This window comes from Haliotis cracherodii, unplaced genomic scaffold, assembly GCF_022045235.1.
Source record: "Haliotis cracherodii isolate W230 unplaced genomic scaffold, xgHalCrac1.p SCAF_10, whole genome shotgun sequence".
NCBI lineage: Eukaryota > Metazoa > Mollusca > Gastropoda > Lepetellida > Haliotidae > Haliotis > Haliotis cracherodii.
The window spans coordinates 5,651,457-5,668,674 of NW_027266265.1; the positions used below are offsets into that span (position 1 = coordinate 5,651,457).

Here is a 17,218-nt window from a genome sequence, read left to right on the forward strand (position 1 = left end):
GTTTTCAACCATACTGTATAAGTCCGCATGTCCAGATGTGCTTTAAACTGCATCTGAAATATATATAATATATGGGGAAATGTATGTGAACCATAACGCGACGAGTTGACAATTGTTTTAGGTATGCCCGTTTGCGCTAAGACGGAACCCGGTCGCAAAAATGGCCATGAGAGGGGCACGAGTCGCCATTCGGCTTGTCCCGGAATAACACGAGTTGGTCACGAATGGTTGTAAAGTTGACAAATGGGGGTTCATCTTGCACTCGTTTATTCTCTTGTCCTTGGTGTTACACTTGAACACATCATCATATTCGTTGTACTTTGAAACGTTGAAACCGCTCAAGCTGAATATAAAATAAAGCAACCTTAAGATAGTTTTCCCAATATCTCAAACTGCCTATTCAATGACATATTTACTGATTACATTAAATATTCATGTTAGCAAAGTACTAACTTATTTTACCAGTATGTCACGAAAATAGGTGACACTAACGCACGTGCTCTACAGTTATATCAAATAAACAATAGCTTTAGAATGAAGAAGTCGTAACCATACAAACCTATCTCTAACAGCAGTAAGACAATTTAATGACACATATTGTGTATATACTCACAAAATCTCTTGTCCCCTTTAGCCACAAATACTGTGAATTTTGTGATGCACCGCCGTGCTACAGTCAACCTCAGCTTACATAACTGCCGATTCCGGCTTGTCCCGCATTTAACCCTGCCTATGTTTACAATCCGGATCTGACCCGGGGGGAACCATTAACTGTCACTAACACAAGTGATTAACAGCCTTAGCAAAGCATCACTGATCTACTCCACCAGCCTCAAAGTCAGCGGTGTCAGTGATGGGACCCGAGTGAGTGAGTGAGTGAGTGAGTGAGCGAGTTTGGTTTTACGCCCCTTTAAGCAATATTCCAGCAATATCACGGCGGGGGACACAAGAAATGGGCTTCACACATTGTACCCACGTCGGGAATCGAACCCGGGTCGTCGGCGTGACGAGCTAACGCTTAAACCAGTAGGCTACCCGACCGCCCCTCGGACCCCCGTGGATTCCTTGTTAGAATTGGCTCCCAGCGAGAACGGCTTATCTATCGCAAGGGGCGACTTACAATTACTGGATATTGTTGAGTACGGCATTAATCTATATAATCTAAATATTTCTCTTTGTATGTCGCTTTTACGATAGTAATCGTGATAAACAAGATGATGGACAACACACTGATGTGATGCAGGTCACCCAAGTGGAACCATTGACATCGTCATAAAATAAACATCATCCGTGTAAATTATTCACAATAATCTCAGAGGTTTTCCCAAATGACGTATTAAATGTTTTCAGAATGCACGACGCTTACGAGGTCTTTATTCATCAGGTACAAAATCTATCAACTGGGATACATTATTGAAACGGGGCGGTCTGGTAGCCTAGTGGTTAAAGCGTTCGCTCGTCACGCCGAAGACCCGGGTTAGATTCCCGACATGGGTTCAATGTGTGAAGCCCATTTCTGGTGTCCCCCTGCTGGACTATTGCTAAAAGCGGAGTAAAACCATACTCACTCACTCATTATTGAAACAAATAATCACTGGCTACAGCGCGTTTGGCTCCAAAGGATGAATTGCAAAACAACTCAAAATAGGGAATAGTCTATCAAATGTCAACACGATACACGGCAATTTCTGGGCTCGATCGCAGCGCTACCAGTGGCTATCACGAGTTACGTCCCTTCTTTGTCTCTCCCATTGACCAGTCAGATTCCGTTTCTCCCTTCTCCTCCATTTTGCTTCAGACAAAAGAGCGGCGCCCAGTCAAGACGATATGATCGATAATCAATATTTATATTGTAATTATACGGGTCTTACCCCGTGAAATGCATCAAATCACTTGAGCATCTTGATTAACAACAGATTATGGCAAAATATCTGTTGACACACAGTTGACGGTGCACGTGCTTTGCAAATCCTGCATTTACCCTAAATCTGCAGGTTGAAATCCAATATGTTTACGAATCGGATGTCGAGTACGTTTCGCGATTTCGAATGGACAATGCATATACTCGTTTGTCCAACCAAAAATGTAACCCTGTTCGATAAGGTTGGAAACTGGACTTTTAAAGTCAGTTAACTCCCTTGCTTCGAGAAGATGGATATACTGGATGTCCCGAACAAACCAGAACGGCTCCTTCTTACACAGAGAAAAACATAGTGTATGAAAGTAAGTCGTGATAGAAAACATATTCTGTCTCTAACAAAAATCAAACATATGCCGCAAATCTTTGTATAAACGCCCGTCTTGAATAAACGCCTGCCTTGGATAAACACCGGGTCGTATTTTAGATGTCCGTATAGAACGTGGGAAACAAACACACGGATTGATGAAAAAAATCCCCCTTTGAAAAAATATATGCCTGCCTTGACCTCGGGCCCTTCTGAATAAATAAACGACGGGCGTTTATTCAAGAGTTTACAATAATTGAATGTTTCAGACAAGGAGAAGATTGATCCGACTGTAACAACAATAGCCGCTGCGTCGGAGTGGACTGACAACGACATCGGAACATGTTCCCCCGTAAATGGGACTACGCTCGATCTCTCGTTTGAACTTGGTGGGAAATACGAGATTAAAATGGTGACCATCACAACCCCAGGTAGATGGAGAAAAAAATTGGAAGTTTAGAAGACCAATCAACGTGAAACTTGCATTGCCGTTAGTAATTAGATACAAAAATAGTTCTGTCTCTACATGGGCGCATTTATGTATCAAGGGCATTTATTTTAGTGTTATATTTATTTGATTGTAGACTTAAGCCTATTGTACTTACAGCCTCCGCTGCGTCTCTGACTATTGTCATCAGCAGGGACGGCTTGAACAAAACCTGCACCGTGTCAAGCCCGCCCGACTACGTCCACCAGACAGGGGAGATAACTGTGGCTATAGGCTGCAGCACTGCTCCTGTTGGTGACCATCTAGATCTGGCCATCACTGGACTCACTGGAGGCTTGTGTGAGGTGAAAGTATTCGGGAGACTCCACACGGGCGGTAAGTCCAATCCCCCACATCACTGTATGCGTGTGCGCGTGTGCCCGTGTGCGCGTGCGTGCGTGCGTGCGTGCACTTATGTAAACTATTTTCATTTTGGGGGGCTTTCGGAAGGGGGTTTCCTTTCCTTGGGTAATGGAGATACACCGAGTTATTAGGGCGGTGGAACGGCAGTAAACAACACACACGCACACGCACACGCACACGCACACGCACACACATACGCACACATTGCTAAAGTAAACCAATGCCTAATAATCGGTCAACATTTACGATCGCTTTAAAGAAAATTATCCTAACGTTAGCTATAACTTATAAAGTGGGATTTTTCTTTGAACCAAAATCGGTTCCTCAGCATACCTCTGTTTTCATTCAACAAATACCGATTCCCAAGACTATTAGCTGGACTTGGTAGAGTCGTACTGCGATCACGTGACTGTCTCCACCACGGCCGACTGCTTGTGTATCTAACTTTACTCTATCACAAGCCGTCCTGATGACTCAAATATCGTTGACAATGTCGTGAGGCGCGTTAATTATCCCGCTGGTAATATCATCTTCATATGTATCAGGTAATGGTTCCGAGGCATTCACCAAAAGTAACAGTCAAGTAGTCCTTAATCTACTAAAAATAGCAATCCGGGGTAGAATAGGTCTTCAGCAACCCATGCATGACGTAAAGGGCGACAATGCTTGTCGTAAGAGGCAACTAACGGGATCGGGTGGTCAGGCTCTCTTACTTAGGTGATGCATGCCATCGTATCCCTATTGCGTGCATCGATGCTCATGATGTCAATCACTGGATTGTCTGGTTCAGACTCGATTATATACAGACCGCCGTCATATGGCTGGAATACTACTGAGTGCGGCGTTAAACAACAAACTAACAAACATTCGAAACAAACCAATAAATCACCTGTTTTCTTTCTCCACCAGAGGGCGTGGAATGCCGACAGTCCTCCAAGGGTCAGGAGTTCAAGGGAAGTGTCAACATGACCGTCAACGGTCGCCCATGTCTGCCCTGGGTCACGGCCGCCTCGCTTCAACTGGAAGACTTCCCGGATATGACGTGGGAGGAAGCGGCCAACAACTGCCGCAACCCGAACGGTCAGAACAGTCCATGGTGCTATATTGACCTGTCGAAAAACTGGGAGGAATGTCCAGTCGTTCATTGTGGTATGTAGGCAATTTTAGACATATGTATTCGTTGAAACAGTTGACCTCTTCATATTCCATGTAAATGTGTGGCTTGCGACTGGCGTAGCACTGCGACCTATAGTCACGCTGTAACTTATCATTGGCTTGCGACTGGCGTAGCACTGCAACCTATAGTCACGCTGTAACTTATCATTGGCTTGCGACTGGCGTAGCACTGCGGCCTATAGTCACGCTGTACATAGCTTATCATTGGCTTGCGACAGGCGTAGCACTGCAACCTATAGTCACGCTGTAACTTACCATTGGCATGCGACTGGCGTAGCACTGCGACCTATAGTCACGCTGTAACTTATCACTGGCTTGCGACGGGCGTAGCACTGCGACCTATAGTCACGCTGTAGCTTACTATTGGCTTGCAACTGTCGTAGCACTGCGAACGCTTTGTTGATCGATGTGTGTCCAACCCAAATTGTTATCCTGATGTCTTTTAGCCACCACTCGAGTGAGAGTTGATAGCATTTTTGGAATATATCACTTTAATAATTTGTCCAATAAAAAGTGAATAATATGTTTTCAGGTTTTAGAAAAATGTTTCCTGGACATGTTAGATGTCTTGAAAATGTGTTGAACGGTGATAAAGATTGATCGACAACATATTACGTATCTAACATTTCGTAATGTTATGATGATTGTGGTCGCTAAGACTTGACGTTGTGGTCATTTAAACTTTAAAAGGTGTAGTCACATTTCACTACACACATAACTTTTACTGAGGTTTATTTTCTTGTTTTGGGGCGAATGAATGCACGTACTAAAAAGTCATCTATTCATCCAAACACACAGACACGATCTGCCGACGTTATGCGGATGGATCAACGTACTCCGGAAGTGTCGACACGACGGAAGATGGTAGTCCTTGTATTGGCTGGAACAAAGATAGCGTCCCCTTCAAGAGGACGGCGATGTACCCCGGAGGGCAGGCTGCTCAGGACAGCTGCCGCAACCCCATATCGTCGATGACGCGACCATGGTGCTACACCAACACCAACACCCAGACTTATGGCTACTGCAACATCCCTGGCTGTCGTGAGGGAATTTCAAATTGCAGTCATCCTGCTAGACATACGTTTCTGTAGCTTACATTGTTATAAACCATGCTGGGGGCACGGGTGGCCCAGTCGTCTAAGGCGCCGGGATTTGCTGTGCAGAGTTGCGTCCCTTGGGCACGCCAGAAACCTATGATTGTGGGTTCGAATCCCGGTTCGCCCCAATTATGTTTCTAGGTTTTTCAGAACCATACTTAACATTATTTTATATTAAAACAGTCAACAATTCCAAAGAGATCAATCATGGAACCACAAGCATCAGGGCCCACATGCACAAAGCGATCTTAGCGCTACGACAAGCGTAAGCCTGTATTAAAGTATGTTAGTTACGATCATCTAAGCGCTAAGATTGTTTCGTGCAAGTGGGCCCACAATAACGATATCTAAGGTAGTTTTTGGATATGTGCCTTTAAAAATCTCAAAATATGATTAACAAACCAATATTAACCACTGTTACATTTTGTCTCTGTACGTCATTGCGCAATTTTGTTTGGCGGAGTTTCCTATTGTTGATATCCTATAATGTGGATATTTGTTTTTTGTCCATATTGGGTTTTTTTCAGTTCAAGTATACCAAGTATATGTGATAATTCATTTCGAGGCGTGCTTGGATCCACTGGAAATGGGTTCGAATGCTACTTTCGCCCAGATTATGTCCCTTGTGTTGTCCGAACCACACATGTGAAAATAATTGATTGAGTGAGTATAGATTTACGCCGCTTTTAGCAATAGTCCAGCAATATCACGGCGGTAGATAGTCCATCAATAACACGGCGGAGGACACCAGAAATGGCCTTCACACACTGAACCCATATCGGGAATCGAACCCGGGTCTTCCGCGTGACGAGCGAACGCTTAAACCACTAGGCTACCCGACCGCCCCTGAAAATAATTGACGTTATGGGTCACTTCGTACCTTCCTCTCCCACTTAGCTGTCACGCTATGATTGTCATTTTAATGAAATACAGTATATCTGTCTCAGATTGTTGGAATATTTATCTGAGGCCATCACGAAAAACCCATTCAGTACACGCTTTTATTATTCATATTGCGTTTAGCTTTAGTTATATATCAACATCTAATCCGTATAAATTCTTTAAAAGCAGATTACATTCTGTTAAATATGTATGATATAATATGCAACTTTTTATAAGGAAAACTGAGTTTAAACTCCTTGCCACTTAAGAGAGGTACCTGTTTCCTTCTGCGTTGCTCTCACTTCTAGGAGACTGGAGTGCCAGGTGCTTATCAGAGCGTCGCTTTCTTTGAGTAAACGAACGTCCATGTTATCGAATAATACAACTAAACAATGTATACTACCGTTATTTGTGTATTGCCCGCCGCTACTTAGTAACTGTTATAGAAAAGTGAATGCCCTGTACACTGTAATCAAATCAAACACTGCTTGTGTACGGGAACTGAGAACAAAGTAAACATGCTTGTCTTTGCCAACAAAAACAGCCAGTGGTACCAAAAAAAGCAGTGGAACTACAAAGTCTTTTCTGATTATATTAAAGCTCGTCAATATTTAATATTGGCCTTCAATGATCAAGTAAATATTCCAGCACTGTCAACCAGTCAATATATACACCTGAGAAAAACCAAGCACCACTTTAGCTTCACGTTTATGTATCCTGCGTTTCTGTGTAACGTTTGGACTGAGTGAGTTGGTTATACCCCGCTTTGAACAGTGTTCCAGATATATCACAACTTGTCAGCTTAATATGGGAGGAAGGACCGAAGTGGTTCAGGTCTCAGGCGTTACCCTCTGTTGTGAAACCCGGGTATGATGCTGATAAATCTAGAAACTCAATCGGGTTGTTTTGGCGTGCCCAAGGGAGGCAACTCGGTATAACAATCTGCGGCGGCTTAGACGACTTGGTCACCCTTGCACGCTGTAACGTTTGGAAATATGTACATATAACTTTGGACTCATTTTAATACATTTCTATGATGGACCGATACCTTATAGAAAAATGGTAAATAGAAACGAAAACATAATTTCCATAATGCTAACGAAAAGTAGAGTCCATTGTACTCAAGTCTGAGCATGTGTTTATGAATCAGCACCAATTAGTGCTAATACGTGGGACGTTTCTTGTTAGGTGCTTGAGTGAGTTGGGTTTAACGCCGCTTTTAGCAGTATTCCAGTTATATCACGGCGTGTCAACTTCATGTGGAGTAAAGCCCGAAGTGATGCAGGTTTCAGACGTTTACCACCTCGGTGAAAGCCACGAGCACGGGTATGGTGATAAACCTAGGTACAGTTTCTTGATGGACCGGGGTACAGATTTATATTGTGATATTAAGAAGCCGAGAGTACAACTGAAAGGGTAGTTAAACACATATCGCCATGGAACTGTTAGATATTATTTTCCGAATGAGTTCCTTCAAAAATATAATACAGGATTCGATGTTTAAACACTGCCTATTTTATATGGAAATACAGTAAACTACGGTTATAACGAACACGCTTATAACGAACTGACGGAAAAACGAACTTACTTTTTTGGTCCCGACTATTCGCTGTAGTTATGCTGTATATATGCTTATAACGAACTACGGTTATAACGAACTAAAATTATTGGTCCCTTTGAGTTCGTTATTAACGTAGTTTACTGTACATTGAAAGACGGTGCTGGCCCTTTTCCCTAACTGTATAATCGATGATTATGTCCGAATAGCTCCATAACCCTTCGAAGGTTGTTTACCAGCAAGTGTATACACAATCTTGTGAGTACTATATCCGTGGTCATGTTTTCGCCACCATGTGGTAAACATCAGAGGCGATGGTCTTCCTCCCACATCAAGCTGACACCCCATTCGTCATCACTCGTCCCTTTCCGTAACCTGCAAGAACATTCGTGACCAACTCGTGTTTTTCCAGAACAAGCCGAATAGCGACTCGTGCCGCTCTCGTGGCCATTTTTGCGACCGGGTTCCGTCTTAGCGCAAACGGGCACACCTAAAACAATTGTCAACTCGTTGCGTCATGATTCACATACATTTTCCCATGTATTACATATATTTCAGTTGTAATTTAAAGCACATCTGGACATGCGGAATTATACAGTATGATTGAAAACACTTAACTGTGTCTTGGGTATATTTTTAGATGCAGGACATATGTAACATCAAACGTTATTCCTGAGTGATTCTTTGATGAAGAACTTGAAATCATACGCGCAAACCGATTGGTTTGTTGTATTTTCGCGCATAAAATTCACCGACTGGGGGACGAGTCTTCTTGCAGGTTACGGAAAGGGGCGAGTGGTGACGAAAATACGACAAACCAATCGGAATGCGCGTATAACTTCAAGAACTTCAGTCAAAGAATCCTTTACAAATATTTTTTTATTTTATATACGTATTGCATCTAAAACTATACCCAAGATACAGTTAAAAGTGTTCAATCATACTGTATAATACTGAAAGTTTCCATGTGTTTTTAATAACATCTGGAATATATACGATAAATGGGGAACATACGGGAATCATTATGCAACGAACTGTCGCAAAAATGGCCACGAGAGGGGCACTTGTCCCGAAATAACCCGAGTTTTTCACGAATGCTGACATATAACTGGAACACTGCTAAAAACTCGGCTAGCCGCCGATAGTACAGTTCTGTCATCACTGAAATAATCATGTTAAACTACGTATATTGTAAGGACGTACAGGAAACTACGTTTATAACGAACACGCTTATAACGAACTGACTGATATAACGAACTTATTTTTTAGTCCCAGACATGTGTTGTACATATGCTGTATATATGTTTATAACGAACAACGATTATTGCGAACTATAATTAGTGGTCCCTTTGAGTTCGATATAACCGTAGTCTACTGAAGTGTGAATATTGTCCGGGTCGGTTACAGTTCAGCCTGACTATACGTAAACGACATATGAAACAGGAAAATAAGTGTTAATTCGCTAACTCGTAGCGTACAGGCAGTATACACACCCCTGTCCTTTCCTCGGTGGGTGTATTTGGTGATACACCTTGAATGTTTAGGAATGCTGGTAAGGTGGTACTATCTGAATGTTGTATTCCAGCGGGGCGGGGGGCGGTCGGGTAGCCTAGTGGTTAAAGCGTTCGCTCGTCACGCCAAAGACCCGGGTTCGATTGCCGACATGGGTACAATGTGTGAAGCCCATTTGTGGTGTCCCCCGCCGTGATATTGCTGGAATATTGCTAAAAGCGGCGTAAATCCTCACTCACTCACTCACTCCAGCGGGGCGGTCGGGTAGCCTAGTGGTTAAAGCGTTCGCTCACCACGCCGAAGACCCGGGTTCGATTCCCGACATGGGTACAATGTGTGAAGCCCATTTCTTGTGTCCCCCGCCGTGATATTGCTGGACTATTGCTAAAAGCGGCGTAAAACCATACTCACTCACTCATTGTATTCCAGCGAAGGCGAGTGAGTACGTGACAGAATACCACCTCCTCGACCACCACGGAGTCCTTCTGGATTTGAACAAATCTAACTTCACGGAATGTTTCCATTGGATAAAGAAGCAAAACTCTGCACAACGGTTACCGAAGGGCAGTGACCTTGAGAGTCACGTTATAGAATCGTGTGGCAAAACCTACACTTCAAATATGACGATGATGTGCTCCGTAGCGACTGATAACGGTACAAGATGGGTCTACTCAATATTAGAGTGCGGTAAGCAGTCAGATATGTGTTCCTACAGTGTCACAACGTATTTAGTTTATGTCATTCTAAAGTGTAGCAGATCAACTCACAGAAGGAGCAACTGCGCTGAGAGGATTGTAGCATATATACTTTAATATATACTTAATATAAACTAATGGTAGAATTATGGTTTAATATATTTTTCAGCTGTTTAGAACGCTTTAGCCTACACAATATTGCAGCTTAGAGCATAGGAATGTACATATACATATATGACTCATGGCGCGCGTTAATGAATTACCACAAATGACGTCATGACTCATTGCGCGCGTAAATGAACTTCCAAAAATGACGTCATGACTCATGGCGCGCGTTAATGAATCACCAAAAATGACGTAATGACTCATGGCGCACGGCAATGACTGAGGTTAGACTTTTTATGCAAATATTCCTCTTTGAGAAAAAGAAAACAAAGTACATACCAAAATGAGGTCAATGAATGAGGTTAGACTTTTTAGGTAAATATTTCTAAATGAAAAAAATTAAACAATGAAGCACAGGCATAGCAGCATTACGCACGAGCTGACACTGTATCATTTGAATGGCAGTTAACTGCGGCCATCCTTCCAAGCCTCCAGGAATGGTAGTCAGCTATGTTTCAACCTACTTCCCCGCCGTTGCCACCTACTCCTGCGCCTCGGGATACGTCCGAGACAGCGGCACCGGCAACTTCTCCTGCCTGGGGACGGGGCATTGGGATAACGCCACCCTCTTTTGTATCGGTAAGTAGATTCCTTGTCCCGGGCCGGCAGGGTCGCCATAGAGTATTTACATTAGGTCGCTATCGAGTAGTAGGCTGCCACGGCGTACCTATAGCATGGTTGCTATTAGTCAAGTCTGGGCTCGAAATGGCGTCTGAAGGTAAAGACTGGACTTGTCATTGAAACAAGGTCGGGTATGGTGACGGAGTGGGGGCCGCTGTAGTGCTGTAGTCAACAGGTGTGGGGTTCGTGCAAGATGTCGTCAGTTCTGTCGGGTGTCTGTGTGTAGTGTCGTCGGTTCTGTCGGGTGTCTGTGTGTAGTGTCGTCGGTTCTGTCGGGTGTCTGTATGGTGTCGTCGGTTCATGTCGGGTGTGTGTGTGTGGTGTCGTCGGTTCATGTCGGAGGTCTGTGCGTGGTGTCGTCGGTTCATGTCGGGTGTCTGCGCGTAATGTCGTCGGTTCATGTCGGGTGTCTGTGTGTGGTGTCGTCGGTTCTGTCGGGTGTGTGTGTGTGTGTTGTCGTCAGTTCATGTCGGGTGTGTGTGTGTGGTGTCGTCGGTTCATGTCGGGTGTCTGTGTGTGGTGTCGTCGGTTCATGTCGGGTGTCTGCGCGTAATGTCGTCGGTTCATGTCGGGTGTCTGTGTGTGGTGTCGTCGGTTCATGTCGGGTGTCTGTGTGTGGTGTCGTCGGTTCATGTCGGGTGTCTGTTAGTGGTGTCGTCGGTTCATGTCGGGTGTCTGTGTGTGGTGTCGTCGGTTCATGTCGGGTGTCTGTATGTGATGTTGTCGGTTCATGTCGGGTGTCGGTGTGTGGTGTCGTCGGTTCATGTCGGGTGTCTATGTGTGGTGTCGTCGGTTCATGTCGGGTGTCTGTATGTGATGTTGTCGGTTCATGTCGGGTGTCTGTGTGTGGTGTCGTCGGTTCATGTCGGGTGTCTATGTGTGGTGTCGTCGGTTCATGTCGGGTGTATGTGTGTGGTGTCGTCGGTTCATGTCGGAGGTCTGTGTGTGATGTCGTCGGTTCATGTCGGGTGTCTGTGCGTGATGTCGTCGGTTCCTGTCGGGTGTCTGTGTGTGATGTCATCGGTAAATATCGGGGTGTCTGTGTGTGATGTCGTCGGTTCATGTCGGGTGTCTGTGCGTGATGTCGGTTCATGTCGGGTGTCTATGTGTGGTGTCGTCGGTTCATGTCGGGTGTCTGTGTGTGGTGTCGTCGGTTCATGTCGGAGGTCTGTGTGTGATGTCGTCGGTTCATGTCGGGTGTCTGTGCGTGATGTCGTCGGTTCCTGTCGGGTGTCTGTGTGTGATGTCATCGGTAAATATCGGGGTGTCTGTGTGTGGTGTCGTCGGTTCATGTCGGGTGTCTATGTGTGGTGTCGTCGGTTCATGTCGGGTGTCTGTATGTGATGTTGTCGGTTCATGTCGGGTGTCTGTGTGTGGTGTCGTCGGTTCATGTTGGGTGTCTATGTGTGGTGTCGTCGGTTCATGTCGGGTGTCTGTGTGTGGTGTCGTCGGTTCATGTCGGAGGTCTGTGTGTGATGTCGTCGGTTCATGTCGGGTGTCTGTGCGTGATGTCGTCGGTTCCTGTCGGGTGTCTGTGTGTGATGTCATCGGTAAATATCGGGGTGTCTGTGTGTGATGTCGTCGGTTCATGTCGGGTGTCTGTGCGTGATGTCGGTTCATGTCGGGTGTCTATGTGTGGTGTCGTCGGTTCATGTCGGGTGTCGGTGTGTGGTGTCGTCGGTTCATGTCGGGTGTCTGTGTGTGGTGTCGTCGGTTCATGTCGGGTGTCTGTTAGTGGTGTCGTCGGTTCATGTCGGGTGTCTGTGTGTGGTGTCGTCGGTTCATGTCGGGTGTCTGTATGTGATGTTGTCGGTTCATGTCGGGTGTCGGTGTGTGGTGTCGTCGGTTCATGTCGGGTGTCTATGTGTGGTGTCGTCGGTTCATGTCGGGTGTCTGTATGTGATGCTGTCGGTTCATGTCGGGTGTCTGTGTGTGGTGTCGTCGGTTCATGTCGGGTGTCTATGTGTGGTGTCGTCGGTTCATGTCGGGTGTATGTGTGTGGTGTCGTCGGTTCATGTCGGAGGTCTGTGTGTGATGTCGTCGGTTCATGTCGGGTGTCTGTGCGTGATGTCGTCGGTTCCTGTCGGGTGTCTGTGTGTGATGTCATCGGTAAATATCGGGGTGTCTGTGTGTGATGTCGTCGGTTCATGTCGGGTGTCTGTGCGTGATGTCGGTTCATGTCGGGTGTCTATGTGTGGTGTCGTCGGTTCATGTCGGGTGTCTGTGTGTGGTGTCGTCGGTTCATGTCGGAGGTCTGTGTGTGATGTCGTCGGTTCATGTCGGGTGTCTGTGCGTGATGTCGTCGGTTCCTGTCGGGTGTCTGTGTGTGATGTCATCGGTAAATATCGGGGTGTCTGTGTGTGGTGTCGTCGGTTCATGTCGGGTGTCTATGTGTGGTGTCGTCGGTTCATGTCGGGTGTCTGTATGTGATGTTGTCGGTTCATGTCGGGTGTCTGTGTGTGGTGTCGTCGGTTCATGTTGGGTGTCTATGTGTGGTGTCGTCGGTTCATGTCGGGTGTCTGTGTGTGGTGTCGTCGGTTCATGTCGGAGGTCTGTGTGTGATGTCGTCGGTTCATGTCGGGTGTCTGTGCGTGATGTCGTCGGTTCCTGTCGGGTGTCTGTGTGTGATGTCATCGGTAAATATCGGGGTGTCTGTGTGTGATGTCGTCGGTTCATGTCGGGTGTCTGTGCGTGATGTCGGTTCATGTCGGGTGTCTATGTGTGGTGTCGTCGGTTCATGTCGGGTGTCGGTGTGTGGTGTCGTCGGTTCATGTCGGGTGTCGGTGTGTGGTGTCGTCGGTTCATGTCGAGTGTCTGTGTGTGGTGTCGTCGGTTCATGTCGGGTGTCTATGTGTGGTGTCGTCGGTTCATGTCGGGTGTCTGTGTGTGATGTTGTCGGTTCATGTCGGGTGTCTATGTGTGGTGTCGTCGGTTCATGTCGGGTGTCGGTGTGTGGTGTCGTCGGTTCATGTCGGAATGTCTGCGCGTGATGTCGTTTCATGTCGGGTGTATGTGTGTGATGTCGTCGGTTCATGTCGGAATGTCTGTGTGTGGTGTCGTCGGTTCATGTCAGGTGTCTGTGCAGGGTGTCATCGGTTCATGTCGGGTGTCTGTGTGTGGTGTCGTCGGTTCATGTCGGGTGTCTGTGCAGGGTGTCATCGGTTCATGTCGGTGGTCTATGTGGGGTGTCGTCGGTTCATGTCGGGTGTCTGTGTGTGGTGTCGTCGGTTCATGTCGGAGGTCTGTGTGTGATGTCGTCGGTTCATGTCGGGTGTCTGTGCGTGATGTCGTCGGTTCCTGTCGGGTGTCTGTGTGTGATGTCATCGGTAAATATCGGGGTGTCTGTGTGTGATGTCGTCGGTTCATGTCGGGTGTCTGTGTGTGATGTCGTCGGTTCATGTCGGGTGTCTGTGCGTGATGTCGGTTCATGTCGGGTGTCTATGTGTGGTGTCGTCGGTTCATGTCGGGTGTCGGTGTGTGGTGTCGTCGGTTCATGTCGGGTGTCTATGTGTGGTGTCGTCGGTTCATGTCGGGTGTCTATGTGTGGTGTCGTCGGTTCATGTCGGGTGTCGGTGTGTGGTGTCGTCGGTTCATGTCGGAATGTCTGCGCGTGATGTCGTTTCATGTCGGGTGTATGTGTGTGATGTCGTCGGTTCATGTCGGAATGTCTGTGTGTGGTGTCGTCGGTTCATGTCAGGTGTCTGTGCAGGGTGTCATCGGTTCATGTCGGGTGTCTGTGTGTGGTGTCGTCGGTTCATGTCGGGTGTCTGTGCAGGGTGTCATCGGTTCATGTCGGTGGTCTATGTGGGGTGTCGTCGGTTCATGTCGGGTGTCTGTGTGTGGTGTCGTCGGTTCATGTCGGAGGTCTGTGTGTGATGTCGTCGGTTCATGTCGGGTGTCTGTGCGTGATGTCGTCGGTTCCTGTCGGGTGTCTGTGTGTGATGTCATCGGTAAATATCGGGGTGTCTGTGTGTGATGTCGTCGGTTCATGTCGGGTGTCTGTGTGTGATGTCGTCGGTTCATGTCGGGTGTCTGTGCGTGATGTCGGTTCATGTCGGGTGTCTATGTGTGGTGTCGTCGGTTCATGTCGGGTGTCGGTGTGTGGTGTCGTCGGTTCATGTCGGGTGTCTATGTGTGGTGTCGTCGGTTCATGTCGGGTGTCTATGTGTGGTGTCGTCGGTTCATGTCGGGTGTCTATGTGTGGTGTCGTCGGTTCATGTCGGGTGTCGGTGTGTGGTGTCGTCGGTTCATGTCGGGTGTCGGTGTGTGGTGTCGTCGGTTCATGTCGGGTGTCTGTGTGTGGTGTCGTCGGTTCATGTCGGGTGTCGGTGTGTGGTGTCGTCGGTTCATGTCGGGTGTCGGTGTGTGGTGTCGTCGGTTCATGTCGGGTGTCTATGTGTGGTGTCGTCGGTTCATGTCGGGTGTCGGTGTGTGGTGTCGTCGGTTCATGTCGGAATGTCTGCGCGTGATGTCGTTTCATGTCGGGTGTATGTGTGTGATGTCGTCGGTTCATGTCGGAATGTCTGTGTGTGGTGTCGTCGGTTCATGTCAGGTGTCTGTGCAGGGTGTCATCGGTTCATGTCGGGTGTCTGTGTGTGGTGTCGTCGGTTCATGTTGGGTGTCTGTGTGTGGTGTCGTCGGTTCATGTCAGGTGTCTGTGCAGGGTGTCATCGGTTCATGTCGGGTGTCTATGTGTGGTGTCGTCGGTTCATGTCGGGTGTCTATGTGTGGTGCCGTCGGTTCATGTCGGGTGTCTATGTGTGGTGTCGTCGGTTCATGTTGGGTGTCTGTGTGTGATGTTGTCGGTTCATGTCGGGTGTATGTGTGTGGTGTCGTCGGTTCATGTCGGGTGTATGTGTGTGGTGTCGTCAGTTCATGTCGGAATGTCTGCGCGTGATGTCGTTTCATGTCGGGTGTCTGTGCGTGATGTCGTCGGTTCCTGTCGGGTGTCTGTGTGTGATGTCATCGGTAAATATCGGGGTGTCTTTGTGTGATGTCGTCGGTTCATGTCGGGTGTCTGTGCGTGATGTCGTTTCATGTCGGCTGTTTGTGCGTGATGTCATCGGTAAATATCGGGGTGTCTTTGTGTGATGTCGTCGGTTCATGTCGGGTGTCTGTGCGTGATGTCGTTTCATGTCGGGTGTCTGTGCGTGATGTCGTCGGTTCCTGTCGGGTGTCTGTGTGTGATGTCATCGGTAAATATCGGGGTGTCTTTGTGTGATGTCGTCGGTTCATGTCGGGTGTCTGTGCGTGATGTCGTTTCATGTCGGGTGTCTGTGTGTGATGTCATCGGTAAATATCGGGGTGTCTTTGTGTGGTGTCGTCGGTTCATGTCGGGTGTCAGTGCGTGGTGTCGTCGGTTCATGTCGGGTGTCTATGTGTGGTGTCGTCGGTTCATGTCGGGTGTCGGCGTGTGGTGTCGTCGGTTCATGTCGGAATGTCTGCGCGTGATGTCGTTTCATGTCGGGTGTCTGTGTGTGATGTCGTCGGTTCATGTCGGAATGTCTGTGTGTGGTGACGTCGGTTCATGTCAGGTGTCTGTGTGTGGTGTCATCGGTTCATGTCGGGTGTTTGTGTGTGGTGTCGTCGGTTCATGTTGGGTGTCTGTGCAGGGTGTGATCGGTTCATGTTGGGTGTCTATATGTGGTGTCGTCGGTTCATGTCGGGTGTCTGTGCAGGGTGTCATCGGTTCATGTCGGGTGTCTATGTGTGGTGTCGTCGGTTCATGTCGGGTGTCTATGTGTGGTGCCGTCGGTTCATGTCGGGTGTCTATGTGTGGTGTCGTCGGTTCATGTCGGGTGTCTGTGTGTGGTGTTGTCGGTTCATGTCGGGTGTTTGTGTGTGGTGTCGTCGGTTCATGTCGGGTGTCTGTGTGTGGTGTCGTCGGTTCATGTCGGGTGTCTGTGTGTGGTGTCGTCGGTTCATGTCGGGTGTCTGTGCAGGGTGTCATCGGTTCATGTCGGTGGTCTATGTGGGGTGTCGTCGGTTCATGTCGGGTGTCTGTGTGTGGTGTCGTCGGTTCATGTCGGAGGTCTGTGTGTGATGTCGTCGGTTCATGTCGGGTGTCTGTGCGTGATGTCGTCGGTTCCTGTCGGGTGTCTGTGTGTGATGTCATCGGTAAATATCGGGGTGTCTGTGTGTGATGTCGTCGGTTCATGTCGGGTGTCTGTGTGTGATGTCGTCGGTTCATGTCGGGTGTCTGTGCGTGATGTCGGTTCATGTCGGGTGTCTATGTGTGGTGTCGTCGGTTCATGTCGGGTGTCGGTGTGTGGTGTCGTCGGTTCATGTCGGGTGTCTATGTGTGGTGTCGTCGGTTCATGTCGGGTGTCTATGTGTGGTGTCGTCGGTTCATGTCGGGTGTCTATGTGTGGTGTCGTCGGTTCATGTCGGGTGTCGGTGTGTGGTGTCGTCGGTTCATGTCGGGTGTCGGTGTGTGG

The 17,218-nt window shown here is 47.6% G+C and overlaps 1 protein-coding gene across 1 annotated transcript in view; it reads left to right on the forward strand.

Moving 5' to 3' along the window:
- LOC139445657 (serine-rich adhesin for platelets-like) overlaps positions 1-17,218 on the forward strand; it is an 87,224-nt gene that overhangs the window by 56,382 nt on the left and 13,624 nt on the right. Inside the window, exons 9-14 of the mRNA XM_071226850.1 lie at positions 2,495-2,656; positions 2,833-3,048; positions 3,985-4,224; positions 5,050-5,292; positions 9,730-9,987; positions 10,566-10,739. Coding sequence (XP_071082951.1) covers positions 2,495-2,656; positions 2,833-3,048; positions 3,985-4,224; positions 5,050-5,292; positions 9,730-9,987; positions 10,566-10,739 — 1,293 coding nt within the window. The remainder of the gene's footprint in view (positions 1-2,494; positions 2,657-2,832; positions 3,049-3,984; positions 4,225-5,049; positions 5,293-9,729; positions 9,988-10,565; positions 10,740-17,218) is intronic.